At 42.3% G+C, this 26,276-nt stretch overlaps 1 protein-coding gene across 1 annotated transcript in view; it reads right to left on the bottom strand.

Annotated features, from left to right (window-relative positions):
• ATP10D (ATPase phospholipid transporting 10D (putative)) overlaps positions 1 to 26,276 on the bottom strand; it is an 85,539-nt gene that overhangs the window by 14,539 nt on the left and 44,724 nt on the right. Inside the window, exons 5-14 of the mRNA XM_065405730.1 lie at positions 22,808 to 22,893; positions 20,548 to 20,654; positions 19,613 to 19,744; positions 18,110 to 18,237; positions 17,670 to 17,922; positions 14,258 to 14,493; positions 11,134 to 11,322; positions 7,253 to 7,871; positions 5,714 to 5,817; positions 4,931 to 5,057 (exon numbers count right to left, since the gene is read on the bottom strand). Coding sequence (XP_065261802.1) covers positions 4,931 to 5,057; positions 5,714 to 5,817; positions 7,253 to 7,871; positions 11,134 to 11,322; positions 14,258 to 14,493; positions 17,670 to 17,922; positions 18,110 to 18,237; positions 19,613 to 19,744; positions 20,548 to 20,654; positions 22,808 to 22,893 — 1,981 coding nt within the window. The remainder of the gene's footprint in view (positions 1 to 4,930; positions 5,058 to 5,713; positions 5,818 to 7,252; positions 7,872 to 11,133; positions 11,323 to 14,257; positions 14,494 to 17,669; positions 17,923 to 18,109; positions 18,238 to 19,612; positions 19,745 to 20,547; positions 20,655 to 22,807; positions 22,894 to 26,276) is intronic.

A 26,276-nucleotide genomic window follows, 5' to 3' on the forward strand; every position in this document is an offset into this window, starting at 1 on the left:
TGGACAAACTATACCCCCTATACCAATATTCCAAACCTGTGTAATTCCAATTAAGTCATAATCTAGTTTATGTACTAATACTTTCAGTTCTTCCTATTTCTTCCCCAAACTGCTTGTATTTGTGTATAGACATCTGAACGGATGCTGAACGGATTCTCCCGCTGTTTCTCCTCTTGTTGCTCCTCTGAACTTATTTTCCATTCTCTCTCCCTGCAACTTTTCGCCCTCTGCCCATTGATAAGCCTTGCAAGAGTGAGAACTTTCCTGGGGCATTTTAGCGCAATACTGGCAGATGTCAAGTTGAAAGACTGTCTGGGATTTGAGCACAATGCTACTGCTTAACACCCAGTCTTAACAACAGACAGAACTGTGTCAGGGGACAACTCACAAGGCAGTGTATCTGAACAGCTCTGAAACACACTCATGTCCCTGAATTAGCAAGGCTCAGGGACATGTTTTATGTCCTGTCCACACTACAAAATAGAACTGTGTTGTAACTTGTAGATACGGTTTGACTTGCAGGATATCTGGGGCATAAGAGATGCCCGCAATGGGAACTAAGTTGTAAAACTAAGCAAAGACTCCCCACATGCCAGAGGACAGCAGCTGGTTGGGTAGAACCATAATTTACTGGCTTTCACTCCACAATGACAGAGCAAACCCATCTGTGACTGCATGGTTGAAAGAAAAAGCATTCACTGTACGGACTTGTCTTTCCTTCCTAGTGCTCAGTTCTGATAGACAATGAACTGCAATGCAGCGGAGGACTGAGATAGGGTAATGGGGACATGGGCCCTATGGTCAGATAAACTCTTGCTACTGCTGTTTCATCAAGCAGCTGCCACACAGCTGACTGGCCAGCGGCCAACCACACACTAGGAGACAATGCCTTCAAGACCCCCCCCTGCTCTTTCAGTGGCTGGAAGTCATTTCACTCAGACTCAGCTGGCAGGCGAGAGGAACAAAAAATTATCTTCAGGGTTGGGAGAGTACATGGTCTTAATACAGCCCTGCTGCAATATTGCTTCCTTCTCCATTGAATCTAGGGCAGATTAGAAGTATATACTGCTGGAACCCAGCTTTGTGCACAGTGCAGCACCATAAAGAAACAAACACCCCCTATGGCACAGAAAGGATATTCTTACTGGAAATTACATTTTATTTCAATAGAGATTTTAATAAAGTGATTTAATTTTGTAACTGTGGGGCCCCCCATCACCTGGTACGCCAAAGGACTGGGACTCCCTGTACATCAGCATGGACTCCACCCTTCTCTATGGCATCTCTTCAACCAGGGACTATGGACTATCTCAAGCCTCTGTTTGTGACCTTGATAGTAACTGGATTGACTCCACCTGTTTGCTCTTCATCCTCTAATGCTACTTCTACACTGCACACTACTTGCAGCGGTGAGTCTATCTGGTGCGTAGCTACATGCTGCAGCGAAAAGCAGGCTGCATCCACACTGCAGTGTGTAGCTACACATGTCAGTGAAAGGCTCTCACAGAGAGGGAGGCAGTAGGGAAAGGCTCCTGCAGCAGGGAGCTGTCAGCGCCCATATCCACTCACCCCCTTGTGGCCAGGCATGGCATCGCAGCTCTCTCGCCATACTAGTGCCCCCTGCTGAAAGCCACTGCAGCACTGTGGTGGTTTCTCTCAATAACTCGGCCCTCCAACTGTCACAGTCTTTAGTCCACCCCTTCTAGGGTCACAGTTGTTCCATATAACAGTCCAAAAAGATTTTCACACAAAAACAGAACCTTCTGCCCTCTCTGGGGCTATTCCTCAGCCTCTTCCTTGTTTGATCAGGGTCTTTCCCAGGCCTCCCTGCTTGGAGAGCTCTCTCTCCTTATTGACTCAGGGCCCTGCAGGAATCTTCTTGCTCCCTGGACTCTCTATAGAACAGAGGTCCCCAAACTGTGGGGTGCACCCCCCTAGGGAGCATGGAGGAACATTCAGGGTGGCAGAGCTGAGGCCTGGGCCAGCCCCCATGGGGGGCAGGAAAGGAGCCCCACCCAGCTCTGCTCCTTGCCATAGTGTAGCCAGGGAAGCACTGCTTGGGCTGTAGAGAGCTGTGATGGGTTCAGCAGTGTCTTTACTCTACTCACCTTAGCAGTGCCTCACTGTCCACATTGCTCTTTATACCCATGCCAGGGGGTGTGTGGTGTATGCACTCTCCACGCTACCAAAAAGTATGCTGCAGTGTAGATGTACCTTAAGGATGGAGCTGCTGTCATTTCCCAGCACTAGTTCCCTCACTCTTACTGCAGCTACACCATGTGGTATTATTTAAGAAAGCAAGGGGAGGAAGAAAAGCACTTATCCTCCCACCTAGCACTAGTCACTGACCCTCTTGCCTAGGCTGGAGGAAGTGTTGAGCTGCCCTGCCACAAGGGGAGCTCCAGAAGAGACTGTACCTCAAGGAGCACAATCCCTTTGCCAGCTCCACAACTGCACAGGGGGAGCCCTTACATTGCTTCAAGAGAGCCTACTCCCTGCTATGCAGCCAGCTTTGCAGATGAGCGCTATGGCCCTGTGTGACAGTCTGTACCCCTACGCTCACCACTTTCATAGAATTATGATAAATTGTGTACAAAATATGCTTTGTGAACTACCACTTGGAAAAACTCACGATTTGCTGATCATCACTGTCCTGGTAAAATACGTGTAGCAACATTCAAGTATCAGAGGGGTAGCTGTGTTAGTCTGAATCTGTAAAAAGCAACAGAGGGTCCTGTGGCACCTTTAAGACTAACAGAAGTATTGGGAGCATAAGCTTTCATGGGTAAGAACCTCACTTCTTCTTATGCTCCCAATACTTCTGTTAGTCTTAAAGGTGCCACAGGACCCTCTGTTGCTTTTTGTGTAGCAACATTGTATGTAAAGTTATGGGATTCTACTGTGTGATATTGCTGGGACATGTTCAGGAGGGCAGTCACAAACCAGTTTTCCAGAGACAAAAGGCTAGTCAGCGCCTCAGCCATGGGTCAATTAGATCAAATGGACCATACCCTGATTAAGTGGCCAAGAGAGGGTGAGCAAAAATCTACATCTTCAACAAAGAAACAGCTTGAGGTTCCTGTCCACACAGACGTTGTCTCCTGCACCTCAGCTGAACATGATTATTGTGCAAGAGAAGAGAGCAAAAGTCCCAAATCATCTCTCCCTTACTCTCTACATACGGCATTATCAACACCTGAGGAACAAAGGAAGCAGCACTGGGTCAAGTGGGAGAGATCTTGACTGAAAGAGGCTCAGCCAGTAAGACTGGTGGAACGTGTGGTGAGAGAGACCTTTGCTTTGTCTTCACTTAGTTTAAGGTAGGTGTTCGTTGCATTTTACTTTTTATTTCCTTGTTGCCAATTCTGAGTTGTACGCCTCATTACTTGTAGTTACTTAAAATCTCTCTCTGTGTAGTTAATACATTTGTTTTATCTAAACCAGTGTGTTTGGACTGAAGTGTTTGGGAAGCGCCATTTGAGATAATGAGATTTGTGCATAACATTTTCTATTAATAAAGTGATAGAGTTTATATGAGATTGTGTTGTCCAGGTCAGGGGTGGGCAGTACAAAATGCACATTTCTGGGGTAAATTACGGGACTGGGAGTTTGCTGGTGTTGCCCTGCAGTGTAATTCATGAGTGGCTGGCTATAACATTCATACAGTATAATTGGGAGTGATTTACATGCTGGAGGCTCTGTGTGAGCAGACCAACAAAGCAGTATAAAAGACACCCTAGGCTGGAGAATTGAAGGGACACAGCTGTCCATTAGTCCAGTTTGTACCATAGGTAACGTCACACCCTCACTCCTCCCCCATCACATCCTGGCTCCTCCCTTCCCTGACACCCAGGAGAGCTAGGAGTAGGGTGACCAGACAGCAAGAGTGAAAAATCAGGACGGGGTAATAGAAGCCTATATAAGAAAAAGACCCAAAAATCGGGACTGTCCCTATAAAATCAGGACATCTGGTCACCCTAGCTAGGAGGGAGCATTCCCTTGTTTTGTCTAGTACCAAGGACTGCTATTGTGCCTGTCCCATGCACGGGACACAAGGGATTATGGGGAGAAGGCTCCCTGCACCCTCATCACCGCTGCACAATCTGACCCTTACTCTACGAGAAGCAAAGCAACTACCACTTGGAAAAATATAAAGTCACACAGCATAAAGGTGGACACAGTTACCTTCTTTACATGGTAGTAGCATGTCATTAAAAAAAAAAAAAAAGTCAACAGAAAAAGTCTCTCTTCTGCTTCTAGCAAGGGCTGTTTTCCCTCCACGGTCACAATCTAGTCTTTGACCTTTTTTTCAAAGGTCATCTCATAAGCAGTTGTCCACAGCCACTACCCCAGCCCACAAACCGACTGCCATCCTGCAGGCATGAGGAGGCCTGTCCCACCTTCCCCGCTCAGTCTGGCTGCATCTACGCTGAAGATTTTCTCCAGTTCTTCCATAGCTAAAGTGAACTAGCCCAGGAGGAGTGTTAGTGTAGAGCTGTGGCTGATGTTTTACCACCAAATGGTCTAGGGACACTAACTGCACCATTGCTGCTGCTACACCAGCAATGCACTTTAGCATGAGTCTGTGACACGCTACAATCTCCTAACAGGCTTGTAATATCATTGGCAATGCCCAGATGCTCTGGTGTATGCAAAGCTAGAGAGACTTCATCTGGGCTTCATTCAAAACCCATTACAGACACTGGAAAGACTCCAGCTGTCTTCAATGGGATTTGTATCAGGCCCTGTATTTGCAAACTTACAAGAGAGACTTATGGAAATTTAATAACAAGCCATAAATCCTAAGTCTGCAGAAAGCCACTTTAAAAACAAATTCAGCTTTGATAGTGCCTTTCAAAATGAATCCATTTATTCAAGCAGATTTTTACTGCAATACAGTTTCCAGCAAGCGATAATGTTTTCTACCTACCAAGGAGTGTTAACTTGGTCTCAAGCTTCATGGTAGATTCAAGCAGCAGCTCTTCCTTATTGTCAATACTGGTTTCTGCTAAAAAATGACTATTTAACCACTCGGCATATTCTGCATCATTCAACACCTGTGGAGGAAGAGGGGGAAAAACACAGAGCTCAAAGCCTCAGCTCTACTCACTGCTTGAGCTATACAACCTCTGAGGTTTTAGTTTACAGAGAGGTTTGGGCAAATTTCTTTCCCTTTCATTACTGCTGAGCTATAATTTGAATTTCTGGGCAGCTCTGAATCCAAAATGAAACTCAGCTGAAACGTCAAAATGACATTTCACATTCAAACCACGCAACACTGTCAGCTGTACATGGGTCTGAAAGTGAAGCCACAAAACTGGCCCAGGTTCACCGGGATTTGTAATGAACCCCCAAACTGGGCAAGTCTCATATGTTTTGTGAACATTTCCCTAACCCTACTCACCTCCCACATGTCTTACTCAGAAAACCGGGTTAACTATTTGTTAATCACAATTTTATGGATAAAGTTGTAGACATTAAGCTGTCTGACATCCTCCAATGCCACCAGCTCTGACTGTTAAAAGTGAAGTTATGCAGTAGCACAGGTCAACTTACTGATCTCTCTTTGATCACACAAAATTAAATAAAATTATAGTGCTGATATGCAAGCATTTGTTTAGAAGTAGTGATGCATGTCTCAGAGCTATAGCACTCCACCTTCCAGAGAAAGTATGTCATTTCATGAACTACCATAAATCTCTTCACAAGTTACCTTTTTAGCTATACACAATGTGCGCAGTCCTCTTCTGGCATAATCATCCAAGTGTTTCTGAGTTCTCTCCTTAATTTTCTTTTGGTCCATTTCTGATTTATCATCTGAAATTTTTAAAAAAAGGGAAGTAAAATATGCATTGTTGACATTTACTTATTGACAGACTTTCAAAAGAGCAGGTCTAAAAATAAAAGTAAAACTAGTATTATTTTAACTTTTAAATCGATCTTTATATTTGCAAACCATATTCAGGTCACATGTTTGGTGACCATACCAGGATGTCTTGCTCTGTCAAGGGGTTAGCAGGGAGATGATTAAAAGGACACTCTTCAGATCAAATTAGACCAAAAATCGAAGGGTGGGATTTGCAAAAGTACTCTGTATTGGGCTAACTTTTCTCCCACTTAAATCAATGGTAAAACTCCCTTTGATTTCAATGGGAGAAGAGTAAGGGCAACACAGCACTTTTAGAAAATGCCCACCCTGAGTTTTCTCAAATCTAAAAAATATCAGAATTTTTTTCTTGATTAAAAATAAAAATAATGATAACAAGAATAATAATAAACTGAGATATTTACCACTGACCCATATAGTTAAGAAGACATGTTTTCTTGCCCTCAATGACCTTCAATAAAAAGCAGTTGGTGTTTTCCATACCATGTAACTTAATCATTATAGTGCAACAGCAAACAAGAAATTGTACTACAGAAGTCAATGTTTCCTGTTACAGAGTCCAAAAGTGTCTGCCACATAAACAGGCACAAGTAAAAGGTGCCACAGAACTCTACAGACACAGGCTAGCGTTCATACATCAGGTGACAACATTTAATATTAGGTTTTTCCTCCAGCTGAGAACAGCCCACTTTAATTGATCTGTCTCGTTAGAGTTGGTATGGCAACCCACATCTTTTCATGTTCTCTGTATATATCTTCCTACTGTATTTTCTACTCCATGCATCTGATGAAGTGGGTCTTAGCCCACGAAAGCTTATGCCCAAATAAATTTGTTAGTCTCTAAGGTGCCACAAGTACTCCTCGTTCTTTTAACATCGAATATTAGAAGTTCTATCTGAGAACTCAGAACTGTTGACATAAATAAAGAGTGGACACGGTCTAACTCCAATATAGTGTATTTCATACGTTCATTAATAAGATGTGTTACTATCATAATAGGGGGTCCAAATTCAGCACAATACTTGAGCAGGTGCTTTGTTTTAAGCACAGGAATAGCCCCATTGTCTTCAATGGGTGTACATATGTGCTTAAAGTTCAGCTGTGACTATGTATTTTGCTGAATTGAGATCTTGAACCCCAATTTTCCTATCTTTCTTGGGTGTCTGTAAAGCACCTGTCACACACCTAAGGAATGAATAACTAGATATTTCTGTGGGAGCACAGGAACCAGGGAACTGTTGACTGAGGTAGGTCTGTTTAGTTATTTACCTTCTTTTATGTGTCACTCCAAAAATTTTTTATTCAATTACTTACTCTTGTGAGATACAAAGATGAAACAAAGAGCTGACAAAGTTCTGTACGTACCGGCAGGTCCAGTCCACAACAAATCCATAATGACCGAGTCTGCACCTTTCGTGTACACCACCACTTTGTTGGAGAGCGGATGTCTAACTACTACTGACATTCTTTTTCGTACTGAGTCAAAAGGCAAAATGTGCAAAAGCTGAAATGTCAAAGATCCCAAAGCACCCAGGTCCACAGTAACTTGATCAGGAGTCCTAGACTGTAAAGTGCATTTGTAAGCCTTGGCAGCATGAACTAGTGCAGCTTCATCAGGGCTCTCAGCCTCATAACACAGCTTAGTTATAGATTGTTCAAGAGATGATCCAGCATCACAGTGCTCACTGCCTGCAGCTACGTCCACTCTATCTAGTGGTCCAAGTGGAGGTACTTTGGCGCATTGTGGGCTATCAGTAGCCTGAGGTTCATTAACTGCTTGGGCCACCCCTTCCATAGCAGGTGAAGCCAGCTTCACTCTGAAAATAGATAGTTTGCTCACAAAAGTACTAGGGCTCTCAGATGATGACTCTTTTGCACTTGGAACTGGTGATGAACTCAGCCTTCGGACTGACAACCTCTGGAACATCTGTTTGATTTCCTCAAGGGATTTAATAGGCATTCTACCTAGTGAAGATAGTCTCATCTGCAACAGAATTATTTAAAAAAAAAAAAAAAAAAAAATCAGCAAAAACATTTGTGTGTGTGCTGAAACAATTTCATTTAGTAATGGAGGTATTTTATTTCAGCAAGGATATTTTTCTTTATATATCGCTTATTTAAAGTACAATGTTGATTTTTTGGACTTAATTTTGTATTTGTATATATATTACCATATAATTCTATTAAATACATTCAGTCAAACCCATAGGTAATTAGATTCCAAGCACATCAACTGTAAACACACTTCAGATTTGTAAAATTACACTCTTTCCAAGTCTGATTAATGACTGTGGTCCATTTCTAGAATTTGGACCAATAATGAAACAAATAGCATGACTTACTTTCTAACTTTTTTTAATTTCACAGCAAATGGACTTGAAGTTTTATTCTGCTTATTCTCAAATTAATCAGATGCGTGCAAGAATTAAACCTGCCCCCTCAAAAAAGGTGACAATCACCTAAAAATAACTTTTAGAAATAAAATCCTTTAGAAGCGCTTTTCTTATTATTTGGACTTACCCAGAAAAAACGAATACAAAATGCTCAGTTTAGTATATTGGACACTGATCAGAACAGTACTACAGTTAATAGCTTACATCTACTGCAAACAGCTAATGTCTTGTGGTTATAAAGCACTCTGAAGAAGAAAAATACTACAAAGAGCTATGGAATTTATTTTACTATTTAAAATGTTTAGCATATTTTCCATCTGTGAATTAGGTTAGGGTGATTGGATAGGAGTTTTTTGCATTATTGCTTAGGGGAAATAAGCTATTTTTTCCATCAACCATTTTTTGAATGCAGCAGCAAAGCCAAATTCACAAATATGACATTCTAAAGATCTGCATCCTATTATAGGTTTGAAACCCTGCAATTTAGCAAGAGGAACAAGTTTTCAATTAAGTGACATTTACTTACAGTAATCACATGCTTTCTGTGGGAAGTTCAACCCTAACCTCTTCTAAAATAAGGTTACTCAGAGGATAAATTCCATTTAATTTTTTTTAAAAACAGTGAGTTCCAGTTACTAACAAAGTGATAATTTATTATTGAAAAGAAGATCACTACCCACAAAATAGCTGTTGTGCCTTAGCAATGCATCCAAGCTGCCATATCTAGGTATGTTTTTATTATTATTATTACAGTATAAAACTGAAAAGCAGGCTCTCCCTAGCTTTGTAGTAATGCCAGGAAGCAGGTACAGTTTGGTATATACCACATTTTTCATACTGGATGGGGCATTAAAATCAGGCATTTTATTGGTGAATAGAACATAGTAAAAATGGCAAATCCAATTTAATCTTAGAGTTCCTCTTGTACAAGGTAAATATAAAGTAGGGCTGTCAAGTGATTAAAAAAATTAATCGCACGATTAAATAATAGAATACCATTTATTTAAATATTTTTGGATGTTTTCTACATTTTAAAATATATTTATTTTAATTACAACACAGAACTCAGTGTACAGTGCTCACTTTATATTTATTTTTGATTACAAATATTTGTGCTATAAAAAACAAAAGAAATGGTATTTTTCAATTCAGCTTATACAAGTACTGTAATGCAATCTCTATCATGAAAGTGCAACTTACAAATGTAGCTTTTCTTTGTTACATAACTGCACTCAAAAACAAAACAATGTAAATCTTTAGAGCTTACCAGTCCACTCAGTCCTACTTCTTGTTCAGCCATGCGCTAAGACAAACAAGTTTGTTTACATTTACGGGAGCTAATGCTGCCTGCTTCTTGTTTAGTGTCACCTGAAAGCGAGAACAGATGTTCGCATGGCACTGTTGTAGCTGGTCTCGCAAGATATTTACATGCCAGATGCGCTAAAGATTCATATGTCCCTTCATGCTTCAACCACCATTCCAAAAGACGTATCCATGCTGATGACGGGTTCTTCTTGATAACGATCCAAAGCAGTGCAGACTGACGCATGTTCACTTTCATCATCTGAGTCAGATGCCACCAGCCGAAGGTTGATTTTCTTTTTTGGTGGTTCGGGTTCTGTAGTTTCCGTGAGTGTTGTTCTTTTAAGACTTCTGAACACATGCTCCACACCTCATCCCTCTCAGATTTTGGAAGGCACTTCAGATTCTTAAACCTTGGGTTGAGTGGTCTAGCTATCTTTAGAAATCTCACATTGGTACCGTCTTTGTGTTTTGTCAAATCTGTAGTGAAAGTGTTCTTAAAATGAACATGTGCTGGGTCATCATCCAAGACTGCTATAATATGAAATACATGGCAGAATGAGGGTAAAACAGAGCAGAAGACATATAGTACTGTTCTCCCCCAAGGAGTTCAGTCAAAATTTAATTAACGCATGCTTTTTTTAATGAGCGTCATCAGCATGGAAGCCTGTCCTCTGGAATGGTGGCTGAAGCATGAAGAGGCATATGAATGTTTAGTATATTTGGCACGTAAATACCTTGCAATGCCGGCTACAAAAGTGCCATGCAAATGACTGTTCTCACTTTCTGGTGACACTGTCAATAAGAACAGGGCAGCATTATCTCCCGTAAATGTAAACAAGCTTGTTTGTCTTCGCAATTGGCTGAACAAGAAATAGGACTGAGTGGACTGGTAGGCGCTAAAGTTTTACATTATTTTGTTTTTGTGTGTAGTTATATAACCAAAAAAAGTTGCACTTTCAAGATAAAGAGATTGTACTACAGTACTTGTATGAGGTGAATTGAAAAATACTATATTTTTGTTTATCATTTTACAGTGCAAATATTTGTAATAAAAATAATAATATAAAATGAGCACTGTACACTTTGTATTCTGTGTTGTAACATATCAATATATTTGAACATTTAGAAAAACATCCAAATATATTTAATACATTTCAATTGATATTCTATTAACAGTACGATTAAAACTGTGATTTATTGCGATTAATTTTTTAAATCACAATTAATTTTTTTGAGTTAATCGCGTGAGTTAACTGTGATTAATCGACAGATGTAGTACAAAGTATTCAAGGCAAGCCTCAGTCACTGGAAACTTTTGCTAGCTGTATATTATGCATTAACTTACTGGACTGTTCAGTTTCAACTGTACAATAATTCTTTTCCTTCAAGCAAACACGGCAAACCAATGGAGAGGGAAATGACCACTTTTAAATGGCAGTGCCTTGTTTTCTCCCCATGCAAAAAGACTATAGAGAACACATGAAAAGTTATAATATGCTGCAGCAGCCAGAAGTGTGACCACTTGAGTAGCAGATTTTTCTTTCTTACCTTTTGACGTGGTTGGTTAGGAGCTGAAACTATCACAGTATTACAGATTGCCAGAGCTAGAAAGAAGTCAGTGATATATACTGTCTCCAAGGATGGCTGTCTGTCAGTTTCTTCTGATTGTGCATATGAATGACAGGTAATTTGATTAAATTTCTCCATGAGCTTTGCATCTGGAACAACATCAGTTTCCTGTTGATCAAATAAAATAGATATCCTCTTACCATATAGGTCTAAAAGGTCTGATGTGGTTCCTGGTACAAGACAGTTTCAGTGTTGCAAGACTTTACAATGAATAAAAAGTTCTCTTAGAAGTACATATAAATAGAATAATCACTTCCCAAAATCCTACTGGCAGCTGCTGCAGGGAAGTTAATCTAAAACTGAAAAAGTAAAACCTACTACAGTTTATAACATAATGAGATTAGAGAAGTTTGGGCAACTAACAAAGGCTAACAAAGGCTCCGTCCTGCTAGATTTGGAGCACTTCTGGGAGAGAGGAGAGCACACCCTGATATATGCAGCATCTCACAGGTGTGGTCAGCACTTTGCAGGAGCAGGTCCTTAATCACAGATAGTTTTTAGTGCATGATAATTCAAAGGACCATAGGAACTGACATACTGGATCAGACACACAGTCCATCTAGACCAGTATCCTGTCTCCAACAACGGCTGGCACCAGATGCTTCTGAGGGTACGTCTACACTTACCTCCGGGTCCGACGGCAGGCAATCGATGTTCTGGGATCGATTTATCGCGTCTTGTCTAGACGCGATAAATCGATCCCGGAAGTGCTCGCCATCGACGCCGGTACTCCAGCTCAGCGAGAGGAGTACGCGGCATCGACGGGGGAGCCTGCCTGCAGCGTCTGGACCCGCGGTAAGTTCGGACTAAGGTACTTCGAATTCAGCTACGTTATTAACGTAGCTGAATTTGCGTACCTTAGTCCGAAGTGGGGGGGTAGTGTGGACCAGGCCTGAGGAAGATACAAGAACCTCTTCAATAGGCAGACTAGAATCTGCTCCTCCTGGAAGTCTTATCCTAATCCCTTGTATATTCTAATATTTTGTTGGCTTTTTTTGACCACAGCAGCACATTGAGTAGAGGTCTTTATTAAGTTGGCCACTGATACCCGGGTCTTTTTCCTGCATGAGGATTGTTAATTTTGAACCCTAAAGACAGATTTCCACTTCCCCACCACCCTAATTTCATGAGGGCACACCCTTAAATTGTCCCCCCCATCCCTTTGCATACCAGAACTCTTTTGCTACCAGCTCTCCTTCTGCATCTGGGACTTGGATATTTCTCACAGGGGATGATCTTCACTCCAATTCAGAGGGGCCAGCACCAGGCAGGGCCAGCACCACCCCTTCCTCCCCCATGGCTGGAGCCGGGACTGTGTATCCCTGCCCCGCAGCCAGCACCGGAGCCGGGTCTGTGAGCCCCCCTGTGGGGCTGAGCCTGTTAGCACCCCCTCCCCACCCCCACTCCCGGGACTCCAGTTGTCATTTCTCCCTGCTACCTAGCCCTGCCCCCGCCCCCCCCCCCCCCCCGTTATTTTTAGTAAAGTCACAGACAGGTCACAGGCTCCCGTGAACTGTTTGTTGCCCGTGACCTGTCCGTGACTTTTATTAAAAATAACCATGACAGAATCTTAGCCTTACTCATGAACACTTCAGCAGAAATTACATAAAATTGAGCCATCACCTATTTAATGTTACTTTAAGTCTCATTTATAAAGGACGTACACGGTGCATGCAGCATTTTTGCTCCCAACGACCTGGCTGAAATACTGCTTACCCACACTAGATATCACCTATTTTTAAAAACCCTCTCAAAGCAACATGGCAAATGCTGATTAAATTTGGTTTATTCATTTCAGCTAGTGCGCTTGTGGAGTTATGCCAGCAAGATTCAATGCAGACGCACTGGTGATCTGAATTATTTAGTAGCACTTGCATTATCTTATACAAACATTAAGAACACTTTTCAAGTGTTTTTATGCACTGCCATGCATAACACACTGTGCGTATCACATATAGGTCATCAAACAAACAACTGCTTTATAGGCAAGCCCTTTGATCTATCTATCTCAGGTATTTATCCGGCACCCATCACTGTAGCATCTGAGGCTTTGTCTTCACTACCCGCCGATCCGGCGGGTAGCAATCGGTCTATCGGGGATCGACTTACCGCGTCTAGTGAAGACGCGATAAAATCGATCCCTGATCGCTCTGCCGTCGACTCCGGAAATCCACCACGGCAAGAGGCGGCAGCGGAGTCGGCGGCAGCGGTCGACTTTCCCCCGTCCTCACAGCCAGGTAAGCCGACCTAAAATACGCAACTTCAGCTACGGTATTCACGTAGCTGAAGTTGCGTATCTTAGGTCGGACCCCCGCTGTAGTGTAGACCTAGCCTGAGCAACTCACAATTTCTAATGCATTTATCCAAGGGATTTTCAAACTTTTTGTATTGGTGACCCCTTTCCACACAGCAAACCTTTGACTGTGACCCCCACTTATAAATTAAAAACAGGGGTAATTTAATTTAATGGGGGTTCAGGGCTGTCAGCCCCATGGAACTGACAGCTTGTGACCCCCTCCATGTAACCACCTTGTGACACTGTGAGGGGTCATGACCCCCAGTTTGAGAACCCCTGTTTATCCTCACACCACCCTTGTGAGGTACAGAAGTGCTATTAGCCCCATTTTACAGGTAGGGAACTGAGGCACAGAGAAGCTATGCAACTTGTCCAAAGTCATACTGGCAGTCTGTGGAAGAGCAGAGAATTGACTCTGTTGCTCTAACCATTGGACTATCCTTCTCCTCTAGGTTTATGTGAATAGTTTAGAAAGGGATGACCATGAATGAACACCTCATGCTCCCAATTCGGTTCTGGCCTCGCTTTAAAAGCTGCAAATCCACATTTTACTTTTGCCATCATTTAAAAACATATCAATTACAAATTGCAGCTGTGGGGAGGCACTTTTTTGCCTCTTTTTGAAGGAAAACAGAAAGGATTTCAGATAAGACAAATGACCTATTCAATTTTAAAGAAAAAATAAATCAGATGTCTTCATGAGTTATTTCGGATATTTAAGATCAAAAGACATCAAGCTATACTTACAATGGGGCTGCTGAAAGCTACATGTCTTGAGTGTGGAATGTTACTGACTCCATCTTTCCCTCCTAAGGCAGAACAGCTACCAGCCAGCTGATTCAAAGACTTGGAGTTCAAAGGCCGACTCACTGTCCTGCAGCTGTGCACCTTCTGCTTTGGCACGCGGCTCAACGAGCCACACAGAGCATCTGTTAAATCTTCATCGTCTGAATCAGTCTCTTGATAGGATTCCAGCCTCTTGGCTAATGGGGGGGGGAGAAAGGGAGGGGAAAAATCACATTTCAGCGACCAAGAAGAATCCCTCATTTGTCCAATATTACAAGCTGAAATCATCAGCTGGAAGCCTGGGATATGAACTTTAAAACACGAAATTTTGTACATGTATGTAAAAATAGATTACATATATTTTAATCAAAAGCAAAACAAAAACACCCAACAGACTGATCACATGGACACTGGTTTGGCAGCACAAGTATCACTTTTAATAAGGGCTCTGTGAATTCTGCCTGAAGTTTATTTGTTTGAGAAAAGAACTTTGATTTATCAACTTTTACAACTGAAAAGCCAGTCTCATCAGTACAATAACCTGGCAGTAAAACCTGAATCATGCATGTCACGTGTGGGGGAGGTCCTGTTCCCACCCTCAGACATAAATAAAATCCTCCTCTTCCCCCAGTTTAGGAGAACTTAGTCTCTATTTGCTGGATTTGGCATTTTGATGATTCCAAGCTCCTCCTATGGGGCACCACTGATCATGGAGACAACCTGGAAAGGAGGGTTCAGGCTATTATCTCCTTTGCCTCAACATGAATAGAGAAAAAAATGTATTTTTTAAAAATAAGATCACATATCACAGAGCGGCTCTAAGTTAAAAATTCAAACTGTGGACAACAATAGCCTCTATTAGGGAAAGAGCCAAACAAGGGAAGGAGACAGCCTAGGTGACTGATGATGGTAAAATATTGGAGGAAAGGATTCAGGCTGCAGGAACCTATGGAGCCGGGGAAGAGGGAAAAGTAAAGATATGAGGAAGGAACTGAGTAATATTCAAAATGGCTGCCCTCATGTTGTATGTATTCCAGAAATTAATCTGAATCATGTGAAGGTGGCCTGCAATCTGCAGGAGATCAGACTAGATGATAATGATGGTCCCGTCTGATCTTAAAGTCTTCCAAATTTGTGCATATGTGAAAGGTGAGGGAAGCACCTGTATTATTGTATCTGCTCCATACACTACTCAAAAATTTATTCAGAAATTATTTTTAAAAATTGATTTCTAATCAAGTGTGTTTCCATGAGGTTGATCGGTTTATCAACATGACCACTAGGTGGTGTATCTAGTTTGCATAATGAACTGTTACATCAATAGTAAACACTATATTGTGAATACCACTAGTTTTACTAAGCATGCATTACCATGTTCTCACTTTGGTTCAATCCTCTTTGATCGAGTGCAGAACATTGGCCAGGCCTACTGATTAAATGGCAGATTTCTGCAATGACCAGTATTAGCTAATAGTACCTGCACAAAGTGATTGAAATACCGTATATACTCGTTCATAAGCCGAATTTTTGTAGTAAAGAAGGGAAGCACCAGAGAAGGGGGTCGGCTTATGAACGGATATAGAGAGGGAGAGGTGGGACACAGCCCCTCCCCCCCAACAGAGTGAGCAAGGAGAGGCAGCACAGCCAGCAGAGCCAGAAGGGAAGAGGTGGGGCCAGAGTCTCTCTGCTTCTGGCCATGCTGCTCTCCCCCCAGCCTCCGAAGCAGCTGCAGCTCCGGGGCTGGCATGCTGCAGCCATGCCGCTCGGCCCCGCCCCTCAGAGCTGGCTGTGACCGCACCACCTGGCCCACCGGAGCACGCTGCGGCCACACTGCCCAGCCTGCCGGAGCAGCTCCAGCCAGGCCAGAGACATCTTCTCCTGGCCCTCCCGAGATAAGGTGGGAAGGGATGGGAGGGGGAGAGTGTGGGGGTCCCAGGCTAGGGGTGGGGTCATGTGGGGGGTGGTCACAGGGGTTACTCCCCTGACTCCCAGCTTCTCTCCCGCCAAAAAATTTCCCCACCAGTTGCTGTCCTGGTCCGTCAAGGTAAGCAGCTGGCGTGCCAGGACACTTTGTTTACTTAGGTTTACCTCTGTGCCTGCGGATGCTCGAGGTAAACAAACCATCTCGGCCCACCAGCGGCTTATCCTGAGGCCCGGGAGCCAAAGTTTGCTGACCCCTGAATTATAGGGTCGGCTTATGAACGGGTTATAAAAAAATTTCCATTTTTACTTATCCATCTTGGGGGGATCGGCTTATAAACAAACCGGCTTATGATTGAGTATATACAGTACATTATATTCCTGTATTTTTGATCTAACTTAGCCAGTCAGCTAAATTAACCAATGATCAAATTAAGTGAAGAGTCTGTGATGTTGTATATAACTTCCTCCTATATCTACAGTTGCATCCTATATTGTTTGTTTATGCATTTTTAAAAATACAAAGCCACTAATAAAATAACACTTGACTCCCAGAGGGAAATTAATAGTCTACTGAGAGCTAGATACAGAATATCACTCATATATAGGACACAGAGTGTTCATAACTCAGTACGCAGGTTTCTAAAACTTAAGTTAATAATATTTCCACCTATTTGTGATATGCCAGTTTACAGGCATTTTAACAAAGCATGCTAGAATAGAAGTGCAGGTCTTTGCTAGTTGAATGGCAGTTCATCAAATTACTACCTATCTGCTAGGCTTGCAGATGAATTTGCTTGTGCACTAATATTAGTGAAGCACTAAGGTCTTGACTGAGCAAAATACGTAAGTATGTGGCTAAATTTAAGCATACAATTTCAACGGGACTACTCGTGCTTTTAAATACCCACATGCTGAATTGAGGCCTAAAACAATGCTCCATGGAGGGAGGAAGGATATTTTCAGGTCTCCACCATGGTGATGAACTGGGCAGCTGCACCCTAAAATACTGTGCAGATATTATCCCTGGCTCACTACTTTAAAAAAAAAAGAGGAAAGATTTGCACTTTCCTAGTGACACAGTTTCCAAAACTTCACGGAGAGAGGCAGAGCACGGTGATTGAATTCCAGTGAAGTTCATTCAGCCATAACAAAAAAAAAAAAAAAAAGTGTTTCTCCAGCACAGTGAATAGAAACATAACTATCTGCACACTAGCTCATTGCCAACAGTTCTCAAGACTCTTAGCACAGAAGGCAATATATGGATAGCGCTCCACAGTTCACACATAGGGAGAAGCACTACTGCTAATAAGGTTAGCCTGCATTCCCTCTCTCCATGCTACTGTGCATGGGTCTGCCAAATGGACTTGACATGCACTCTACCCTATCAAACCTTTCAACTTCTTTATTCTTGCAGAAGGTACGAATGCTGCCTTAATATTTCATTCCTTACCATTCTCCTCATGGCAATATTCCTGTCCTGCAATGCTGCATCTCCGGAAAACCATTTTGTTCTCAGTGAGGGTTCCGGTCTTGTCTGAGAAGATATACTGGATTTGACCTAAGTCTTCAGCGATATTCAGTGCTCGACACTGAATAGTGGAATCACTTTTCTCATGGTACAAGTCAATATCATTCTGAATTAAATAGATTTGTCCCAATTTGACAACTTCGATTGAAACATAGAGAGAAATCGGGATCAAGACCTGACAAAATAAAATGAGTGGATTACATGCAGCTAGATAATCTGATGATTATGAAACCAAATTCTGATCCAGTTACACCAGTGTAAATAAAGTAACTTCACTGAAGTCAAAAGAGTTACTCCAGATATACACTGGTGTAAATGACAGCAGAATCTGGCCCATGATGTTTAAGGGGGATTGAAGTTACCTGTAATAAAATGATCATTGTCCAAAACATATAAAACCCTGCTAATGCTGGTGGAGTGGATTTTCCATCGGGCTCAGGGACATTAAAAAGAGGCATCTCCGAATAGCTACTTAACCAAATTCCATGACCTTAAAAAAAAACAAAAAAAACCACGATGATAAAAAAAAGGAAAGAGAGTCAGTTGTACATACACCATAGTACCATAGTTTAGTGTCAAGCTGAACAAAAACTGGAACAGGTTTAAAGCCTGGTGCCTAGCAACAACTAGACTTCAGCTTTTTGGTTTTTCTCACGAAAGAGTTCATCAAAACAAACTCCTCCTCCCACTTTGCTTATTCTAATTCCTGAATGAAGGTTGCCATGGGATTGCATGAAGAGCCTTTTGATTATTTATTTAACTACTCATCCACAATCAAATGGGAATGTTAGAAAGATACAGTTAATAGAAGCTTCAAAGGATTTTTCTTCTATTTCTGGAATATACCAACAATGAAGTGCCTACCAGTAGCTTGCGTGGGTGACACCCCTAGCTTGTGAACCATGGCTTATCCAGGCTACTTCATGTACACAATGAGGGCAAAAAGTAGGTCCTGCCTCAATTACAACACTGGCTGTTAGAAAACGGTTTTAAAAATCCAACCTTAAAAACTATTTCAGCTAATACACTTGTACCACCAATGTATTCCAGGAATAAGACTGTCTCAAGGGTTTCAGTAATGTTTTTACAAACCTGCTTATTTGGATAATAAAATGTACAGGCAGCTGAGTGCAAGTATTAAATTTAACCAACGTCCAAAATATAAACTCCCCCAAAACCCATGCAAACTTAGACTCTCCATCCAATACCATCCTGTCAGCCTTCCCAGAAAAGGACTTAGGAGAAAATATGAGCTTTGCAGCATTACCAGTAAGGTCAATGGAAGACCAGCTGGGGAAGCACGGTCCCAAGTTGAAGGCCTTTCACTGAGAATATCCTCCCTCCAGACCTCTCTGAACTGAACAAGAGACTGTGAACTCAAGCACTGTATGCAGCTCAGCTGATGAAGTATTACACTAAGAGAGAGGCAGCTTTTGAGGAGCTTGGGACCTAAACTACTTACGTCACCACTTTATATTGCACCCAGAAGTGATCTGGACACCAGTACCTCGTCCATACAGGCAGTGTAACTGGGAGTTGAAACAGTTTTTAAGATTTCCTGCAAACGGTGGCACATTTCATAGCACAGATAAGCCTCCATCTTCAACTTTCAATGCCTAGGCCTACTAGGTATACAAGAAATTTAGCTAGTTGAAATTTATTTCAGATCACTCTTCATTCTTAACTCAGTTACTATTGGGCAAAGAATATGCTTCCTGGAAGAGTCAGACTATTATTTATTCCCAGATACCACCACATTGACAGCCCCAAAAATAAAGAACTAAAAAACCTGCAGAGAAAAATGGGGAGGGGGAGACAACAAACAAACAAAAATACTACTTTGCAGATCCTTACATTTTACTTACCCAAAGCACCAATTAAACACATTAAAATCAGAAGCAGAACACACCAAAGGACATCAGTGTTCACTCTCCTTTCCAATTTACTGCGTTTGTAACGAGGGCCGCTGTTATTCAGCATTGCTTTGGTTTCATGACCTGTAACACACAATAAACGTTTCATTTCCCTTCTCTGGCAGATATTCAAACCAAAACTCAAATACATCCCCAAAAGACTGAGAAAATTGGATGCATGGGTTAATTAGTATTTGGACCGGGATTCTAAACTTAAGCAAAGCAATTATCTGCCAGTACAATGCATCCATTAATTCTGCTCCAAGAAGAAAAGCTTCTGTTTTGTTTGGCCCCCTGTATCTGAAAATCAATACTTTTCCTTTCTGTCTAACAGAAGTTGCACTCCAAGGTGGGTTATTACTTTCTAAATATGAACTGTAGTGCTTACTAAAGGGGCCAGACTGATTGCTCTGGAGACTTTTCCTTTGTCAGAGAATACACACAGGACAGGCAATAACAGCACAACCTCAATCCTGAAACAGAAGGATACAGCATCAGTCTCCATATGCCCATCCCATTCTTTGGACTCTATTTTGAGGCAACTACTAATCAGTGCTAATTGCAAGGGGAGTGGGGGGGGGGGGGGGGAGGTGCGACCATGAGACCTGTTCATATGGAACTGAATTGAGATTACCTGTCTGTGCTCACGTATTACAGCAGCATAAAGCTCTAAAACAGAAAACCAATTTATTTCCCATAGCCCATTGGACAGTCATTAGCAATGCTTCCAGGTACTACTCCCCTGTGCTGGACTGAAAGTGACAATTTCCCATTTACCAGTGCCTGAACCGTACTGTTTCTCAGGTCAGGTAAATACAACTTAAAAAGGAAATCCTGAAGAACTCACGTTTGCATGAAAATCAGTGCAAGCCCCCCATTCCACTAACCTGCATACACCACAATGCCCACAACGGCTTCTGTGTTTCTGATTGTGCATCCTCGTAACAGCAAGTTCTCTCTACTCAGGCCCACTCGCTCCTTGTTTGAATGTTCACTGCAAACACAGTGCAATACTTAACAGGTGTGCCGGAGCCTCCCACAGCATTTATAGCAACCAAGCCTTGAAAGCACACTGGGGCAGATTTTCGCCCAGTACCCCTCATTGTGACAGATTTTCAACAAAGCTCAGCACCAAACATATTGATCTCTTTTGAAAAATCTGGCCACGCAGGCTCTCTTGGTTTATACTGAGATTTCACAAGTTTACAAGTCAACAGTTTGTCAAGAGCATAATTAGAAGAAAATCCTATGTAAGTGCAACATTGCGATCTCAGGACGAACACTAAGAATGGAAAGCAGACACTTCAACCCAGCTCATCCCAATTCACACGACATGTGTCTACTGGGGAGGAACTGTGATGGTATCAGCCTCAGCTATGCCTCAATCAAACCTGTGCTTGGGGACCCAAGTAGAACCTTGGCCCCTCTTGACACCTGTTAAAACATGATCCCCACCTTGTAGTGCAGAAATGACCTAACCATACAATAGCAGGGTCCCCAAAACATTCTACAGCCTCACTCTATCCTAGGCTGTCAAACAGACCAAGGACGTGGCTAATACACAGTTAGCACATATCAATACTAGAAGACAGAATTATAATTTAACAGTGTTGTAAGCAGGTTAATTATAATATAGATACGCCTACGGTGAATATAGATTGACTAAGTCTATAACCCCCCCCCCCTCCCTTTTCTCCCATTTGTAATTTTTATTCTCCATGCTATGGGGGGCAGAGAAGGGGAACTGTAGAAACAGCGAGTTTCAAAATTAAAATGGAAATAGTTTGCATTAAAAAATATTTTGCACCATAAACAGTGCTTTTACAAATGGGAAAACTGAATCCCAGGGAAGCTAAGCAAGTTGCCTAAGGTCACACAGCAAGCCAGAGGTAGAGTCAGGCCAAGTCCACACTACAGAGTTTTGCTGGCCTAGCCATGTTGGTTAGGAGCATAAATAAATTAAAAAAAAAAAAAAAAAACAACAAAAATATCACACTCCTAACCAACCTAGCTAGGCTGGCAATCCCCCTACCTCAGGCAAATGCTGTTTATACCCAAAACAGGAGTTCTTTTGCTAGCACAGCTTATGTCATTTGAGGAGGTGGTTTAACTATACCAGGGGTCTCAAACATGTGGCCCGTGGAGTTATTTGCTGCGGCCCGCCAAGCTCCCCGTGCCCCCCCCAGAGTTATTTCCTGCGGCTGCCAAGCTCCCCTCACCCGCCGCCCCACGTCCCCCCCGAGCACGCCACATTCCCGCTCCTCTGCCTACCTCCAGGCACTTCCCATCGCCAAACAGCTGTTTGGCGGCTCGTAGCGATTTCCAGGACGGAGTGGGGAGCTGCGCGCTCAGGGGAGGAGGCGGAGAAGAGGCGGGGAATGGGTGGCGATTTGGGGAAGGGGTTGGAATAGGGGCGGGGAGGGGGCGGGGTTGGGGACTTTGGGGAAGGGGTTGGAATGAGGGCAGGAAAGGGGTGAGAAGAGGTGGGACCTCATGGAAGGGGTGGGAAGAGGCAGGGCAGGGGCGGGGTTTTTGTACCTTTATATGAAAAGGTGTCAGTGATGCTGCCCTTGGGCCAATGTACTAGTCCTCATGGTGATTTGAGTTTGAGATCCTTGAACTATACCAACAAAGAACCCCTTTTGCTGGCATTAGCTGTCTCTCGACTAGAGGGCTTTGCTGGTATAGCTATATTGGCAAAGCCTTTACAGACTAGACTAACCCTCACAAATAGAGCCCAGGCCTCTTCGTTCCCAGTTCCGGTCTTTTATAATCATTAGACAATACTGTCTTCCTATTCAGACTACAGTCCAGAATGAGTATTAGGGAAAGCGTTAGTGCAGCATCACAAACCATTAAAAACAGATCAGAGAGGCATTTTGAATAAAGAAGGTACCAATGTGAATTACAGTATAAACTAAGCGCTTGAAAATTTCATTATAACAAAAATTAATCAAGAAGCCTCCGCCATTCACAAGCTTTAGTACAGAAAGCATTTTTGAAGCTCCAGGTCTTCTCAGCCACACACAGAAACTAGAATCAGACAGTGTGATTTAAATATAAGGTGTAAAAAGTAAACGTTACAAGCCTTCAACAAATGAGCCAAATTACCATAACAAATGGCAAATTCCCCCCAAGCCTACTTACACAAAGCCACGGAATCGACTGAGGTCATTGTTAGGACTTTCACATTCTATTCTACTTGAAAACTTCTCTGGATCAATTTCAGAAACCTATATTCACAGAGAAGAACATAAAATTCAGACAAGGAGTGATATAGCTTACAAAAATTAATTCACAGCAGCAGTTTCAGACTTTGCAATAGTTCATACTAGCACGTACTTCAACGTGGAACGAAAGCAGGTATTTTGCTCAATCAGAATGCAAGATGACTGGAGAGATTGCCTAGCCAACATAAAACCCTGGGATGTAACAGATGAGCTGCTGATGCTTCATGGACACAACCGGGCTGTAGACTATGCCAACAGAAGGGAAGTTTTGCCAATAAAACTTTCTAATGTAGACGAAGCCTAACTAGTGCTAGAGAAATGATTATTGCAAAGAACAAGAACTACAAGTGATGAATAAGCAGGAGCAGTTGAGCAACAGAAGGTCAAAAATAAATAAATAAATAAAATAAAAAGTTACCTGCCTTGAGAAAATTCCCTTCTTAAGAAAGACTGAAAGTTGGCAAATACTACAGAAAAGTGTATGTGATTTTGCAGAAGTACTTAGAACCCACAATTCCAGCTGAAATTAATGGGATACATGAAGATTCAGCACCTTTGCAAATCTGGACTCTGATATCGAAATAGAATGCTTTCTCAGTAGAATGCTTTACAAGAGAGTTTCTTGATATGTCAGCTATTCTTTAAAGAAAGAGTTAGACTCAGGTTTCATTTGAAATGTCTTCTCCATAATTAAGGGTTTCAAAGAACCCCTGAATTCTCACCCTTAGACTTCTTTCCATCTCTGGAGGATGCCAATCCTGAGGCTAAGATATAAATCCACAGGCAGAGTTTGAAAGTTAGAAATCTTAGCTTGGCATTTTCTTATTTGCACATACCTTGCTGAACTGCTGTTAATTTTGATATATTGATTTATTGTCAGAGATGCCTGGAGCCTCTGATAGGTGCCTCTTGTCATTTTATAAATATAAACAATTAAATATATAGGGCCTCTTTCTCCTCTGCCCTGTTCCTTGTTTATTTACACAACATTAGGAGATATTAAAAAGACTAGAGCTGTTCAGCTTGGAAAAGAGACAACTACGGGGGGATATGACAGAGGTCTATAAAATCATGAATGGTGTGGATAAAGTGAACAGAGAAGCGAGTGTTATTTACCCTTTCACACAATGCAAAAAATAGGGGTCACCAAAAAAATTAATAGGCAGCAAGTTTAATACACATTTGAGGAAGTACTTTTTCCACATAATGCTCAATTAACCTGAGGAACTCATTGCCCTTGGATGTTGTGATAGTCAAAACTATAAGTGGATTAAAAAAACAAAAAAAAACCACAAAAACTGAACTAGGTTAGTTCCTGGAGGATCGGTCTATCAATGGCTATTAGCCAAGATGGTCAGGGATAGAACGCCACGCTCAGAGCAACTCTAAACCTTTGACTGTCAGAATCTGTGAGTGAAAGACTGGGGTGTATCACTCCAAAATTGCCCTGTTCTGTACACTCTCCCGGGAGCGCTGATACTGGCCACTGTCAGACAGGATACTGGGATAGATGGACCATTGTTCTGACCCAGTATGGCAGCTCTTATGTTCTTATGAGTGCAAAGTGACTGTAAAATGCTTCTATTCTGATCTAGCAGTATTTTACACCCACTTTGCACAGGAGTAAGTTATTCCACAAGATACAAGGCAGTGGAAAATCAGGGCTCATCTACCCACAAACCGGAACCAAATTAACTAGATCTGTTTTAATTCACATTTTTAGTTATTTTGGTGAGAGTCTATGTATAGAAAGTTATTGCAGATTAAGTGTGTCCTATTTGGAGTTAATTTAAATAGAAATGGTTACTTATTCTATAGTAACTGTGGTTCGTTAGATGTTGCAGTCAGTGTGGATCCCACCCAACATGTGTATGTGCCTCATGCACACAAGATCGGATACTTTTGAATAACAGTGTCAGCTGGAGCCGTGCACATGCCCTGTATGTCCGAAACTTAGCATCAAACCTAGCAGTCATGACAAGTGTGTAATATTTTAACAAGGGTGAAATATTTTACAGAAGTTAGCACTTAGCTCCACATTCCTGATTTGGAAATCAAGGATATAAGCATGATTCTGAAGCAGAAGGAAGCCATTGCAGGCAGTTAATTGTCATTATTGAGGAGGGGGTAGAATGGCACCCCTTTCATATGTTCTCTGAGTCCAGCTACCAAGTGAGTTCTGTAAGACCTTGAGCAGGCCCATGACTGTTGATCACATGATGCTTGGATGAAGAATACACCGACCTCAGCCATAATTGTAAGGGCTGCAGATGAAGCTTGGCTAGCAGTGTCACATATGTATACACTGATATATGACCTAGTAGCTTCAGACATGTATGCACCAATGTTCTTCGGTTTGATCTTAAGTCCCTTGCCAATGACTGAAGGGACTGGAACCTGTCCTCTGACAGGCAACCTCTTACCACCAAGAGTCAGTCATAGCTCCTATGAACTCAGTTGTCTGCAATGGAATCAGTGACAATTTTTCAAGTTCACAAGGAGTCCTAGTTTGGAGAACAGGAAGTGGATGTACGACAGGGCTGCCAAAGTCTGCAGGAACCTGCATCTGATCAGCCAGTCACCCGGTGAGGGATACATGTGAATTCCCTTTCTCCATAAGTGCACTACCACTACTGCCAGGCATTTTGTGAATACTCCTGGTGCTATGGGGAGTCTGAAGAGCAGAACCCTGTATTGATAATAGTTGGGCCCCACTGTGAATCTTAGGTACCTCCTGTGGGCTGGATGGGTAGATACATGGATTTGCATAATCATGAACCAGTCCTAAGCTTGGAGAGATGGAATAAGGGAGGCAAGCATTACCATCCTGAACATTCATTTGTTGAGTCTCCCCAGGTCTAGGATAGGGCCACCCCTCCCCTTTTCCTCCCCCCATTCTTCTTCAGGATAAGGAAATACTGGGAGTACAAGCCTCCTCCCCTGAATTCCAGTGGTATCTCTACTATGGATCTTAGACGCAACAAACAACAAGACCACTTCTACCTGTAAAAGGCTTTTGTGAGAAGGGTACTTGAAGAGGGACTGGGAGGGCAGTGGATCGCAAATAGAGAATAGAACTGGATGGGGTAGCAATGGGCAATGATCTCTAGCATCCATCTGTCCGATGGCATGACATAACACGCCCGGTGGAATAGGACAAGGCAGCTTCCAAAGGTCAGGCTGTCTCGACTGGATCTGATGTGACTCCTGACAGTCCCATCAAATCTTTCAGTGAAATTAGCCCACCACAGAATGGGCAGGGATTGTAGCCTACAGGTTTCAAATCCACCATGTTGTGAAGCCCCATAAAGGGATTTGTAGGTGGAAGAGTGTATGAGGGGATCTCTACAAGGGAAGTGTGACCATCCAATATTCAGTCCAGTTGG

The sequence above is a fragment of the Emys orbicularis genome, chromosome 5 (genome assembly GCF_028017835.1).
Source record: "Emys orbicularis isolate rEmyOrb1 chromosome 5, rEmyOrb1.hap1, whole genome shotgun sequence".
In the NCBI taxonomy this organism is placed as follows: Eukaryota; Metazoa; Chordata; order Testudines; family Emydidae; genus Emys; species Emys orbicularis.